Here is a 16005-nt window from a genome sequence, read left to right as displayed (position 1 = left end):
ACTGATTTCCATTTTTTCAAAATTAAAACACAATAAAACTTTAAAAAACCTAATAAGCATAGAGAGATGTTACATCTAGATTCAGCCTGAATTCTGTTTCTGACTAGAACCTTGGGCAAGTTAGTCTTCAGGGGCCCTCACTCAGTCACTTATAAAAAAAGACTAGGTATGATTACCTGGTCCAAAGTGCTGCGTCCTTACAGCTCTAGAATTTTAGGGGAGGTGAGGGGTTCCACACAAATGCCTATGGAGTTAGGCAGGTAACATGTGAGAGAAAACCACCAGAGTGAGGAGTTTTTCTTGAAAGTGAATCCTCATTAGTCAATCTTACATCTGTCTACACTCAACACCAACAGGAATATTTTACTTTCCTCAGTTTCATGGGAGCATTGGTAAGAAAGAGTCACCAGTACTGGTAAATGACAGTGTGTGGAGCCACAGGGAACAGTGGGCACTTTGGCGAAGTGGAGAAGGCAGGTGTAGCACCATGCTATCATTACCACACGAGAAGCAGGAGCTAATGTTGCTAGATGCCAACAATTTGGATTTTTTTTGTGAAATGTAGTTGTCAATGCAGGCAGTCAATTAAATACATTCAAAAACAAACCATCTTACGGGCCATTACTATGTGGCCCAATGAAACTTACTAATGGGTCAAACCAGAGCCCACAGGTTACCAGTTTACACCCCCTGCTTTGTTCTGTCTTCCTCATTGTACTGGGTGGGATCAGCACATAGTAAACAATTTGCTAATATTCCCATTTAGTGAAAGCTCTGTCATAACCCACAAAGCATGTACTGAGTTTGTTTTATAGGCTGCGCTCTGTGCTATAATTTTCTGATTTGTCATCTCATTTGATCATCACAATAACCCTGAGCATTAGGTGAATATACCACTATCCCAATTTTATAGGGTGAATTAAGGCTCATAGAGATCAAATAATATGACCTAATCACACAACTAACTTTTTACAGAATTGAGTCTAAGATATTGACGTGAAAACCTTTACAGTATTATGCCAGATTAAAAATAAAGCAGGCTATAAAAAGTACATGATTTTAAAACTGCTTTGCAAAAAAACATTTTTAATTGTTGAGGATTATTCTATCATGATGATATGCTATCATTATATGTAAACAAGCTATTTTATTAAACACTTGAGTTGCTATTAAAATCATATAGGGGAAGAGGGTACTATATGCTAAGTGAAATAAGACAAATACCATGTGACTTCACTTATATGTGGAATCTAAGGAACAATTTAAATGAACAGAGAACAGACTGATGGTTGTCAGTCTGAATTGAGTCTGAATTGAGAAGTACAGGCTGGTAATTACAAAATAGTCATGAGGGTGAAGTGCAGCATAGAAAATACAGTCACTAATATTGTAATAACTATGTATGGTGCCAGGTGGGCCCTGGAAATCTCAGGGGACACTCTTTACAATAAAGTATATGATTGTCTAACCAGTATGAAACTAATGCAAAATAACACTGAATATGACCTGTAACAAAAAAAATTCTAAAAAGTCATGTAGGGAAGCATTTAAAACCTTGATTTCATTCACTTTAAACCATTAATTGATGGCCTCTATGTCCTTTATTAAATGCTGGCCTCAAAGGGAAGTCCTACTTGTGATGTGCCTCTGGTAAGCAAGGTTCATGTCACAGTGGGGACAAGGGTCCCTTTGCACTTTAAGTGGGCACTCAGATCAGCTACAGATTTGTAAGATATTTAAGCAATACCCTCTGAATCAGGGGTCTGGTCCCAGTGTCTGGGTGGGAAGGAGGTCGGCTTCTCCCAGACAGCTTACTTTGCAGAATTGCACAACGGGTTACAGTTCTCTCCTCAGCTGCACACTTCAGGAGACTTGGAGATTTATAAACTGAACTGTGAGAGCTACCCCTACCAGCGGGGACCATCAGAGTCCCTTTGTCATCCACCCAATGACGAAGTGAATCTACATGTTTTTCCCCCTTTTCCTCAATTGTCTACTTGTTACAGCAGTGGAATCCCAAATACCACAATTCCAAAATAACAGGTGTCAGGCTGCAGACGTAGAGGGATATCAACTTTAGAGAAAAGGGACCAAGATGATGATGCAACTTGAATGAAAACATACCATTTTTATCATTCAACTTAGAGCACTTTTGAGAGTGAAAGGGGGAGCTCTTAATCACACTGCAATGGCAGGTTCCTACACAAAGATTGTCCCTGGCAACCTGCGTCATGTGGTCACCCTACTACGAAGAACAGTGTAGAAACTGGAAATAAGCAGGAAAATATGGGGTTTGGGGGTGGAGGCTATGCACACTGCCTTGCAGTACCTGAAAATCTCCATATACTGGTTTGATGTGATCCTAACTCATGCACTCAGAGGGACTGAACCAAGATGAAGAGGCTTTCCAGTCTGATGTAATGGTCACAAGTTGGGTTGCTGACCAGTGCTTCTGGATTTGAATCCCCGACTATAGAACTAGCTGTGTGGTCACAGGCATTTCCTTCATTATGAAAGGGGGTTAGAATTGTAATAACTTACTGACAGTAAGTGACCCAGAATAAGGGCTCAATAAGTGTTAGTGTTGCATTGTAATTGTTACTAGAATAGTCAAGCATAGATATAAACAGGTTGGGTAATGTTACAGGATCTTTTAAGGAATGGATGGCTGGAGCAAACCTTTTCTGCCTAAATTACAAATCTTGTTAGCAATAAAAAAATTCAATTAGTAATTTTTTCCAGGGATGGAATAAGGTAATTTTATGTCAAATATTATTTTAAAGAAACATACTTTTAATATTGTATATTTTAATGTCATCATGTAACATATTTTGTCAAGTGATACATGCTGTTTACTTTCCACTATGAGAAAATCATAATACGCTAGGAATAAATTTAAAAATGGCATATTGCTAGATTTTGAGACCATATCTGTAAATATAGAGAACTTCAAAACATGTAAATTTTTACTTGTTTGATCTAATATTTGAAATCCTTTTTGCTTTCACAAAACCAACCAGCTTATTCTAAAATTGTAATTTGTGTTTCAAGAAATGAGATAAAGTGGTTTTAACTTATTAGTAAGCACATTTTCACAGAAGTTATATTTCAGGGTAGTTTTTGATCACAGTGAATTTTTAGAAACACTAAATTTCATATCATCTATATACTATTTTAAACATTGAGTTTTGAAGTTTTAGAGACATCCAGATTTTTTAAAGCAGTTTGTCCAAGTAAACTTCTAGTACCTAACATCATCTCGATGGACAAGTTTATAAATGATTACTTCTCATTCATTAGTGTATTGCACTTTAGCACTGCAGTTTTCAATGTTTCCCTTTGCCTGGGGTGGAAGTCTAGAACCAGCATGTGTTCCGGTGCCATACAGCATCTCCGAAGTTTGAGGTGTACATCACAGTGATATGACAGTTAAGAATCAGTGTGTTTTAATGCTTCCCAGGTGACTCCAATGTGCAGCAAAGTTTGAAAAATACTCATTTATCTCATGATCCATTATGGAAACATTGATATGACCAGTAACAAAAAAAAAGCAATTAAAACTAGGTAACAATCACAAACCATCAGTGGTGGTCAGCTAGGTAAGAGTAAAAAAATTGAGTGACTGAGTTACTCATCTGATCATCTCACAGATGTGCAAGAGGCAAGCAAGTCGCTTCTTTCTAAAAGGCAAAATGTCTATTTACTAAAAACATACACAAAAAGGAATTGGAAGCATGCTGTTCTTTCTAAAGAGATAAATCTCCAGGGCAATCTTCATAAAGCCTTGGATGTTTATGAACCAGTTGGGATGGGCTCTTTCCAACTCCAAAATTTTCTGTTAAAACCAACTTATTGGGGGAGGCGGGAACACGCTTACAGGACTGTTTCTGATGCTACAGTACCCCTTTGCACTGTCCTTTGTAATTGTTGAAGAACTTTCCTTGCCCGAGTTCATCTGAACATCCAAGGCACAGCAGGAATTGTGAAGCTCACAATCCTGTCCAGGAAAATGAGGGCCCAAGATATGAGAAGTTGGTTTGAGGTAGAGCTGGAACCAGAACCTGTGTCTTCTGTGACTTAGAGGCAAACGTTCTTCTGACACGATACTGCCTCTCCCTCAGCCTCAGAGATCCACTCTTCGAGCCTCAGCCTTCTCTCCCCCAGAGAGGCAATTTTCCTCTGAAAAATGCACCCTTCACCATTTGTCCCTGACAGGTCTGTTGTGGCGAGGGTAGGTCACGTGGTGCACACACTGTGACATGTATAAAGTACAAAAGGGCCTGGAACATGCAGAGATTCAAAAGGATGGAAGGGAAGAACACACGAACAGAGAATGCGGTCGTAGCAATGGAGGGGGGCAGGTCACAACACATGTGGCCAAGGAATGAAGAGGCAAAGAGCTTTCGAAGTTTTTTTTCATTGTACTTATTTACTCATCTAATTTTTAAAAAGATGATGTGGGCAAAGTGGTGATTGATTTAGGAACATCTGAATTATATGGATAGATTGCTGGTGAGAAAGATGGAGGGTAAGGGATGTTACAGTAATAAGCGAAAATAAAGCGACTGACAAGAAAGCACTTGAAACCAAGGAATACAGAAAATGTTGTTGACAGCATTTCAGCATCATCTACTTTTGGATCTGATGGCTATCTGCATATGATGACAGATGTTTAACTAGGTGATTCCTAAATGGTTGAATGACTAGGTTAAATGAGCATTAATACAACCTGGTAGTGGTTTTGAAAAGGCTAAAAGTTGGCAAATCTGTCTTGTTAGTCTTCTCATTTTGTGGTAAAACAGTGGTTTCCATAAAGAAGTAAAGCTAATCCCTATCTTGGGCAGCATTAAACAGAGAAGGGTTGAGAATAAACTAGATGAGAAAATTGAGTCGAAGTGATGAATTGATGAAAATAGTTCAACACAGATAAATGTAAAATCCTATTCTTTGGGGCAAAAAAAAATCATTAACAGGAAAGAAGCACATGTCTGCTAAAATATGTGAAAAAATATTGGTTTGGTTAACTGTGAGAAGTACAATGAAAAAGATGTTTTCTAGAGTCAATAAACATCTTGAATCCTGGCTCTGACAAAAACATAAAGATTTGGAATAAATGCAATGAGCAGTGACCCTGGAAAGAATGAGAGACGAATTAAAAGTCAGTTCAAAGACATACAGGTAAATGGCAAAGTAGGAGTGTGGCAGCCTGCTGGAGTGCCTTGGTTAATGTGGAGTCAGCAAAGGTTAGTAGGCTAAAAAAGACTGGGGCATGGCTGAGGAATGAGGAGACCAGCACTCACACTTGGTATAAAGAATGACATTTGCCGACATAAAGAGATTTTACAAAGCAAGAAAAAACAAACTATAGAGACTGGCTAGCTGAGAAAGGGCCATCTTCTATTTGGGACCACACTGCAGGAACACAGAGTAAAAAACAAAGACCACTGCAGCCCATGTGGGAACCTGCATATAGGACAAAGGAGATAAAAAAATATGCAGGTTCCTAAGTTGACTGTAAAAATATTGCCACTTTGTTATCTTTGGAAGAACAGGACAAGCATAAAATTAACACAAAGGAAGAAGGGGTCCAAAGAACTCTTTAGAAGTGGGCTACAAAAGAAGGAAAAGCTGCGCTGCAATGGAACGAGTCTGAAACAACAGCTTCCTAACTGGTTTCCTAACTTCCAATTTTCTCTGTTCACAGAGCAGCCAATGATCTTCTCAAAGGTCCGATTATATGGCTGCTCTGCCCACAACCCTCCACTGACTTCCCACCGTAAGCCAAAGTTCCTGCCAAGGCTCATAACTTTAAGGCCAGGCCAAGCCTCCTATTGTGTCTCTACATGTACTTCCTACTACTGTGCCCCTCGTTCATTCCTCTCCAGCTACACAGCCTCCTTGTATTTCCTAACTTGCCACCTGTTATCTACTGGAAGGCTCTTTGAGACAACTGAGCAGTTAGTTGACTTCTTCACTTCCTTCAGGTCCCTGCTTAATGTCACCATATCTGAGATGGCTTCCCTGACCACAATATGTAATATAGCTTTGTCTCCTCCCACCTGACATAGGTCCATTTCTCCCACCTACTAGAACAAAGACTCCTTGAGATGTAGGGCCTTCCTTGGTTCTCCCAACTCTACAGAAGTATGAATTCCCCATGACAAGTATCAAGTACTTGTTGAATGAATAAATGGAGAGTGGGAGATGTAGCTAAAGAACATAAAAACAAACAATAGTGTTCTTAGAAGTTGAGTACCAGACTCCAAAATTTGGTGTGGCTCCACTGTTAAAATTTGCCTGTCCCCCACTACCCTTCAGATGCTGAGACCGACTACCATTCTAAGTCTTTAGTGAGAAAGTGAAAGATCAATGATTTTAGATGCTACAGACTTCTCAGAGGGTTTGATGCTAACAAAAGAGTAGGCTTATGGTTAAAAAACTTGGAATGCTAGATAAATTAAAAGCATCCTAAAACTTGAACACCGCAGGTCTCCCTGAGGTCTTGTTCTTTTTGTTTTGCATACATTTTCAAGCTATTCATTAAGGTATGCCTTAGACTAAATATTTATGATTTAAAGAGCAGTCTTACAGGAAACAATGTTTTAAAATATTTTATCTTCACTAAGATGTTACCTCAAAGATGATAAAAATCAGTAAGCATCATTTTTACATTCTACAAGGGAGGCTAATGGGCTATTCACAAACCATAAACAACATTAATATAAATGGCATTAAAATAGTAGTGAAATAAGGGCTGCAATGTGATTTTAAAAATTGTTAATTTAAAATCCAGTGTGCAATAGAGCCACTCCATTAGGCTAATGATAAAGCAGTAAAAATTTTCATCAAGAAAAAACACTGCCAGAGGACAAAATAATTCTTCAAAATGTGTAACACATCCTATTCTTTAATTTCACAAATTTTAAAACAAAAAATGCACAATATCTTGTTAATGTGGTAATTTATTTTCACCCCAAATCATTTAGTATTATAAAGAAATGGCCTGTTAAATTAATAGATTAGCTAAAAAGTATTGAGTCACAAAATTCTCTAGATAAAGTATGCTATTAAAATACCACTCTACTGAGTTTATCTTTGGCTCTTCAGCTAGAGAAGGTCTGATTATAGGAAAACCCTGGGTTATACATCTTAACCGGTGATTCCTTATCTCAATCTCTTAACTCATCCTCCAGGAAGGTTATAAAGACTTTTTAAGACCATCTCTGAAGCACTTGGTATAAGAAAAACAGAAAAGGAGCACTTAAAAGTTAAGCACAGATTTTTAGGCAATGAGACCTCAACTCAGGTGAACAAGACAGTACTGAAAAATCAGTAGCTACCAGCTCAGGCTCTTGAGAAGATCTGCCTTAAGTGTGAATTCCAGTTTGCCATGACCTAGATCAAGTTATTTAAATTCTTTAAGCCTCCGTGTCCCCACATGTAAAGTGGCAGCATTAGTATACAGGGTTATTATTTCTATAATCCATGTAGTACTTAGCATATAGCAGGTACTCCATAAATATTATGTTGCGACAACACCGACTTTTTGTTGCTAAGGAAAGGATCAGTACTTATATTTATGTTTAATAATCTTAAAAGTAATTTGGGAATTGTGTGGTCCTTGTAACTGATTTAAATTAAGAGAATTTTAGGGGAACCCACACCCAGATATGTGTTACTGATTTGGGAACTAGTTTTTCTAGGACCATAGTGCTGGTTAAGGAAGTGCCAAAGACTGACACTGTATAAGCACACATGCACACTTCTTACTTTAATTCCTTCCTTTGGAACCATTAATATCATATTGCTCAATAATGACAATTCAGAGAATACAGATTAAAACATGCTTGCATCCGGTATATTCATCTGTAAGCTGAAGTGTTTTTCTAATAGAGAAAATATAAAGTTGTTCCTAAGACAAAAAGCATAAAAGTAAACTCTCAATTAAGAATTAAAGGGAAAAAACTATCAATCTGTTGAAAAGGAAATTATAAGGATAAAAATAATTTCCTTTTTGACATGTACTAACAAGTGCAGAACTAACCACAACTTCCCTTACTAAATGAAGCATTATTTACATTTCTATAATGCTTATTCTAAAAGATTACTTTCAAGGATATTTCAAAAATTAGTTACATAGTATAATCATGCTAACAAAAGTATGTTTTTGGGGGGTCTACACGTGAGGGCAGCACTGGGACTTAAAGGTAAAGGTTGCTGTCGTATCCAGGCATCAGTGTGAGACAGCACGTGCTGAATGGGAGGCAGCGGCCGTGGTGTGACGAGACCGCTCCAAAAACACAGGGAAGGGAAAATGTGAACCAGCAAAGACTTACAGTCAACTCCCCTTCTTATTCAGTTAATTTTACAAAGGGAACTTAATTCAAAATTTAATCGTAATACATAATACATAATATATATCTCAAACCTAACTGGATAAGATGAAAAAATTTCTCATGTCATAAACATGGTACTTACATATATTCAATAATTTACTAATAATTTTGACTAACAGAAAAATATGGTATTCATAATTATTTAAAGTTCATTCAGTATTTCAACAAAGTTGCTAATTTGTTAATAATTTAGTATAAAAACTAAGTAAAGGCAATTTTATCATGTTACCATAGAGTTCATATAATTGCTATTAACAAGCCTGCATTATTTAACAAAAAAATAACTCTTACGGTTAGTGTGAAAAACTAAACATTTATAAACCAAAACATTACATTCCCATTGGCTGCAGAAATAATTTACTGCGCTACAAGGATTGAAGACGGTGGGTAGGAGTAAGAACAATATACCCACTTTCATTCCAGGGGCAAGATCATGCATATTGGGACACTAACTCACTGTAATATATCCATAGCATGTCAAGTACATTATAGAATTTTCATTAAAATTTTTAAAATTTCAAGTAGAAAAAAGTCCAAAATATGTTCCGATCAATTTAAATATTCAAAAAGTTCAGTCCCCATTCAGAAACAGATAAACAGTATATTTATTAAATGAGTTAAGACAAATAAACTTTACAAATAGACAAATAATAAAAGGCTCAGTGGCTAAAATAGATGGTAAGCATCATTGAAAGAAATCAACACCATCACGGTATCTTAGTTGGCTTACACGTGTAAAAAGAAATTTTCAAAGAGCAATTTCACAGAAATGAAGCCAGTTTTTGTTTTTCTTATAAACAAATAACCATTTCTTGGTTCAAAACTGACATCTGTTATGAAAATTACCATATCACATATTCGTAAGATGACAAGGAGTAACTCATCTTCAAAGTGCAAGTAAGTCTATTTACAACCACAAAAAAGGCAATGATGAGGAGAAAGGATTTTTAAAAAATATACAAAGATTAAAAACATTTGGGATGCAAAATTAAACAGTATTTTGGTTAGAAAATAAAAGAGAAAGAGTGATTGAATTACAGATGCTATACATATTATATAATGGGATCCAGGATCTTTTAACAGCTTGCTTGTACTTTTTTCCTACTTACATAATGCTCTGGAAATTTCTCGTAGAAATTACAGTGTCTCAAAGAGAGAAATACACAATAAGCATGTCTTGCTACTACTTCATGGATGTCATAAGACCCGTTTATGGATTAGAGTTGGTGTAAAAAGCCATTGCCTTAAGTTGAAAAATGAATACTGTAAAAGCTCAATACAAATCCTCCAAAGCACATGCACTTCTAAATCTTTTGGTAATTACATTCATATTTAAGCATAACCAAAATAAAAAAGAAAACTGAAAATATTTCCCTTTTCTCTATTCCCTATGCCTTATAGGCTCTCCAGTTGATAGGGTCAATTTTTAGAGTTGAAAGGGTTCTTCAAGATAGTCTAGTCCACCACCCTCATTTAGGGTTGATTTTCCCAAGATCATGCAGCACGTTAATGGCAAAACCAAGAACAGAAACCAGGTCTTGACTCCTAGCCTGGTGTGCTTTCCAGCATTATCATGCTACCTCTTTTACAGTATGATTTGCTATAAATACCTGATGAATAAATGTACAATTACAAATGCTGACAGAGCCAATGTGTTTCTAAGACTTGCAGAGGATTACTGCAAAGGACTGATGGAGAGAAAAAGATTTTCCCCCACCCATGAAAAATATCAAGCACCATCAACTAAATGTTTCTTTGCTGGGTCAGATGCTGTAGTAGTCCTCGTAAACTTTATGTCAGCCTGAGGATTGGTATATCTGGTGAAACCCGGGCCCTAACACGATGCCAGTTCCCAAAGGTAAAGAAAGACAGAGGCAAAAAAGGAAAGAAGATAGACAAAATAAAGAAAAGATTTAAAAATCTAATTGGCTTAGAAATGGGCATTCCAACATATTATTACTTATTATATCTAAATATGTATATTTTTAGAACTTTTTTCACCTTTCACGTAATCTCCTTTTACCATAATTTGTTATTTGGCCACTTAAGAATCAAAATAAATATACCAAAGACAATAATCATTATTTTTTTTTAACTGTTGAGATTATTTTAGACAAACTAAGTTCAATTAAGAATATGTTGAATGGTGACATTGAGAATAATTTTCTTAATCTGGTTCTATTAGATTATCACCAAGGAATTAAAGTGGTGCTTCATGGGGCTGTTACCATCTTGAAACTTACTCCAATTGTGGTTAAAGAGAACAGACTGATGAACCATATATGTAGAATTGAGTAAAGAAGCTGAAATGCCTTTTAAAAAACATTGTTGTGAATTTATTTATTAAAAGGGCAGATTTATTTATGTTTACAAACAAGTTTCAAAAAACAAAAGAAAAACATGTATGCTTCTACTTATTAACCTTTTTCAAAATGCCAACAGCCCTCATGCTGTATGAAGGTTTCTAAGGATTTATTAGAAAAATCAATACAGTTCACTCACAGTTCACTAAGACATCACTGAACTAACATGTTTAGACAAAAACAAAAAGGACTAAGGTTCTCTTGTAGTTTGATAGCTTGATTTAATTTGATTTGCCTGAAACAACAAAAGCATTTCAAGCATCTTTCATTATGCAGTTGATGTCTCGCATTAAACATTCTACTAAATTCTGAACAAAAGGTTATTAGCAAGTTTTCAAAAATTTTAAAAATTAAACAGTTGTTTCAAAACCATTAAGTAGTAAATGTATTTAAGAAACTAATTAGGACAGATGCCATAACTTTATTAGAACACCACTGCTCATGTTTTTTTGTTTTGTTTTGTTTTTTGTTTGTTTTTTTAAACAAAGCATTAGTGTTATCTATTTGGCTATTAGTATTAGCAATTTATCTACAATATTTAACAAGGTAAATTGTAGGCAAAAATTTAGTACAGTTTCAATAGAAACACCCTTTTTTTTTTTTCCTGAAAATAGAGCAGTATTTGAAGGACTAATTTTTCTCTGCATCAGTTATAAGGAAGCTTCCCATCTATGAACAGGAACAAAAAAAGTATCTACAAACCTTGTAAACAGATCTGTATCATTTATAAACATAAATAATCCAAATTATTAACAGCCAACAGCAGAAATTAAAGAATCAATTCTATGACCCAGGGCTCTTTGCTTGCCCAACTTTACTCCTCCCTCTCTCCCATCAAAGACTGAGATAAACTAAAGCTCTGCAAATACACTGTTCAGGACCATTCTTGGGTACTGCTGATGATCCACAGGTCAGCTCATGCTGAGTTACTGTTTATCTGTCAGTTCATTTCTCCCACCCCCTAAAAAGCACCCTCAGTCTGGCAGAAAGCTTTGCGTTTTTTTAAAAAAATAAATCTACATTCGTACAAGTGTGTCTTCTGTTGAAGTCCAAAGACAAGAATACTATCTTGTCTGTCACAATATGTGAAAAGACCCAGTTTCAATTTGTTTCTTTACAATGCAGCTAGTGTGTTAACATTCAGCTTACAATCAGAGTGATGTTTCCAAACTATGTAGTGGGCTTCCTGGGGATGAAGAGGTAGCAGACTTGTTCATTTCTATTGTAAGATAAATCCCGCTGTCAACAGCATTGTTATTTTTGTTGGGAGAGGGTGGAGGACTGGAGTTACGTTTTGTAGGAGCATCGTCTTCAGCATCAGTGTCATCAATAAGGGGGATATGAGGTTCTGAATCTTCTATCCTAAACTCAGGATGTGTCATAAAGTTGTGAATCGAACTTCTTGATTCCGGTTTTTCTAACCCTTCATACAAAGAACTACGAAATGCATTCACCACTCGAATCTGTAAATATCAGAAAACAGAAGAATGTCAGTACACTACTAGCTTAACTGCAAGAAGGTGCATTTATGAGTCTGAATCCACAAACAGCTAGGTATGAGTGAATCATATTTGCATGTAATGCAGTGGAACTTGCAATACACTGTAAAAAAATGAATATTTTAGTAGGACACTACAGAACAACAAAACCACATACTCTAAGAATTAAAAGATACAGAATTCAAATAATACTAAGAAAATCTCATTGTCACAGGCTAAAATTTAATAGCCATTTTATAGAATTTTTCCCTAAAAACAAACAAGAAACAAAACAAAAACTTAACCATACACAAGCTTTGGCTAATTTTTAAAAATAAAAAAAAATGCACTTTTGAAAACAATTTAAATAAGTTGAACAAAGTCAAGCACAGAGGGTTATTATTTATCATGCTAGGAATTAGGGTGTCACCAACTATGAAAAAGCCAAGCAAATATAAGCTGAATGCCACGATGAACTGACATCTACCCCACTATTCCCATGGGGTACAAAATAAAAGTACAGTCCAAATAAATATCTATAAAATACCATTAAACAGCTATAAATATTTGAGTATATGCCACTTATCTATAAAGTGCTATAGTGACTTTCTCTATAATAGATTAAAACTTACGTCAATTTATTTACTATTGTTCACTGGAAAACAGACTTAAAAACAAAACAAAAAACCAAACAACCTATGGGTTTCTTCTGTGAAATAGTTGTAAAGGAGAAGACTTCTAATATTTTTACCTCTAAACAAATAGCCTAACAATTCATCCTCCTTCTTAGAAGTCTGCTATATGGATGGATGAATGGGCAAATTAACTAAAAAAATAATATCACTGCATACACTAACATGACATCTCATTAACCCAGTGTCATACAGGCTTTCAAAAAAAGTGGACAAAATCCAAACAGTTGAACATCTACTATATATCAATTTAAATACAGTGTTCACTTTTGCTTTGAGTCTAAATGAATCATTAGAAAGGTAACTGACACTGACAGTCCAGATTAAAGAATGTAGTCACCAAAATCATTTCATGAAACAATAAAAAATTAATCAATTTCTTCAAGTAAACATGTGAATGTAGTTTTTCATTTAAATGTTTTAATGTATCCATCACCTGACAGTTATCATTTGTGTGTGTGTGGTGAGAACAGTTAGGACTCTAACCTCTTGGCAAGTTTCAAATATACAATACAGTGTAGTCACCACACCACACATCTCCAGAATCTACCCATGTTGCATAACTGAGACTTTGCACCACTGGCCAACATCTCTCCATCTCCCCTTACTCTCTGGTAACCATCGCTCTACTCTCTGCTTCTATGAATTTGACTGCTTTAGATCCCACGTCTGAGAGTTTATTCCAAGGAACAAAAATCAGAATCTTGAAGAGATACCTGCATTCCTATGTTTCTTGCAGCATTACTTACAACAGTCAAGACGTGGACACAATTTACTTAAATTGTCCACTGACGGAAGAACAAAGAAAACGTGGTGTGTGTACACAATGGAAAAGTATGCAGCTTTGAAAAGAATGGAACCCTGACATGTGCAACGACACATGACCACTTCTCATTAAAACCTCATCTCCCCTCAGAGTTATCTTGCCTGATTTCCTAGGTCCTGTGTGCAGGCTGTTTTACAACTTGTTCACTCAGCCCTTTATACTGGAAAAAAAAAGAGTACAGCATAGATGACTGAGGAAGACAGAGGTAAAATGCCTGAGTTGGTGCCACTTACTAGCTAAGAAACCCTAGGCAAACAGATTTCCTCAACTATAAAATGGAGAATAACAATGGCACCAACCATTGTTATGGGAGATTAAATTAATTTGTCCATACACAGAACAGCATTAGCTCCCAAGTATCAACATCAGGACTTCTCAAACTTTAATGTGCATGGGAAGCACCTGGGGATCTTGTTAAAATGCAGATCCTGACTCAGTAGAGGCCTAGGATCCTGCATTTCTAACAAGCTCCAAGAGGAAGATAAAACTCCTTCCTGTAATTCACACTTTGAGCTGTAAACATCTACCCAACTTGTGGTGCTACTACGTTAACATTTGCTGGTTTATTCTATTCTATTCATGTGTTTATACTTGAGTCTCTTCATTTGACAGACTATTAGCAGCAAATACATTTTCAATTTCCTTTATTGTTCTTATTCCCCATTTACGAAGACTACAGTGTTTTACATAAAATACGTAAACAATGCTCACTAAATATACTATTACAATCATTCAATTGTTTTTATTGTGAAATCTTACATTTTTTAGATATGTGGACATTTAATAAGTATCCTGACTGTCCAAATAATAAACTAAGTAGTTAAAAACAAAACAAAACAAACAAAAAAAATAACCTCAAAAAAGAGTATCTCTTGTCAGCGGTCAGTAGGAACAGAGAACACAAATTGGAAGGTCAGCCAGCACATCTGATGGATGATGAGAACTGCTCAAGATGACCCTGAAGTTGCTTATTTGACTTGGTTTCTGACAATGCTGCTAAATAGAGCTAGAGAAACAGTTAAGTTTTCTTAAAGCTGACTTGCCAATCACTCTCAATCAGCATCAAAATGTCTTAGAGCCCAGTTTCCTGGACTCCCAATTCCAGGTCCTTTGGAAGTCAGTAAGAGAACATATGGACATTACCTTTAAACGTAATGTCACTAGTATAAAACACTTCCTAAGGTTGAGGTTAATGCTGTTTTCTGACTCTGCTACTTAGCCACATGATGACAAGACATATATAAAAGGACAGCTCAGAATCACTCCAAAGCAATGGATTTCAAGGAACAATTCTCATATTAGATAAAATCACAGTAAGATCTAGATTAACCAGGGGTCACTGAACCAGATTTGTTTTACTTTCTACTTATAAAGAACATAAATAAAAAAGCACTCTCTATGTAAGGCATGGCATTCAGCTAACCTATACTTGCTGTGATCTCTATTCTATATGTAAAATTCTCACAGTACAGTAGTGATTCTGAGTAACTAAAAAGCATAACTGTGTGCACAAAACTTTAGGTAGGTAGCAAACTATTTTAATAATATAAAGAATTCAGTTTAGCATAAAAATAAAAAGTAACTTTTAAGTTCCATTTGTGACAATCCAAGCCTTACTATTTATTTTATCCAGTCTTTTTAAAGAAGTAAATTCAGAGGAAAACATTACATGGAGCATATATGGCAAACAACAAAAATCAGTGACTGCCATAATCATAAAGTAATTTTAAGAAACTAAAAATGATCAATTTACATTAAGTATATTAAATTTAAGTAGTAAAACAAAACTATGTACCCTGCTAAACCACCATTTTTTTAAAGATTTTATTTTAATTGTTCAAGTACAGTTTTCTGTCTTTTACTCCCATCCCAACCCAACCCCCAGCCCTCCCCACCTCCTTCCCATTTCCACCGCCCCTCCAGTTTTTGTCCATGTGTTCTTTATACTTGTTCCTGTAAATCCTTCCTCTTTCCCCCTGAAATTCCCTCCCCTCTCCCCTCTGGTCTCTGTCAGCCTGTTCTCTATTTCAGTGTCTTTGGTTATATTTTGCTTGTTTCTTTGTTTTGTTGTTTAGGTTCCCATTAAAGGTGAGATCATGTAGTATTTGTCTTTCACTGCCTGGCTTAGTTCGCTTAGCATAATGCTTTCCAGCTCCATCCATGCTATTGCAAAGGGTAGGAGCTCCTTCTTTCTTTCTGCTGCATAGAATTCCATTGTGTAAATGTACCATAGTTTTTCGATCCATTCAT

General features: G+C 35.9%; 1 protein-coding gene across 5 annotated transcripts in view; it reads right to left on the bottom strand.

The window, feature by feature from the left end:
* Positions 1 to 8983: 8983 nt before the first annotated feature.
* The window catches only part of ATP2B1 (ATPase plasma membrane Ca2+ transporting 1), a 127189-nt gene continuing 120167 nt past the window's right edge, over positions 8984 to 16005 (bottom strand). For 2 of the 5 annotated variants that reach the window (XM_036018589.1, XM_036018587.1), the window contains exon 22: positions 8984 to 12222. In XM_036018589.1, coding sequence (XP_035874482.1) covers positions 12197 to 12222 — 26 coding nt within the window. In that variant the 3' untranslated portion in view covers positions 8984 to 12196. The remainder of the gene's footprint in view (positions 12223 to 16005) is intronic. The other 3 variants (XM_028531596.2, XM_036018588.1, XM_036018590.1) reach the window with 3 other exon arrangements.

Source organism: Phyllostomus discolor, chromosome 2 (assembly GCF_004126475.2).
Source record: "Phyllostomus discolor isolate MPI-MPIP mPhyDis1 chromosome 2, mPhyDis1.pri.v3, whole genome shotgun sequence".
Classification (NCBI taxonomy): Eukaryota; Metazoa; Chordata; class Mammalia; order Chiroptera; family Phyllostomidae; genus Phyllostomus; species Phyllostomus discolor.
Note: the sequence above shows the minus strand (reverse complement) of the source record. Positions and strands in the feature narration are given on the sequence as shown.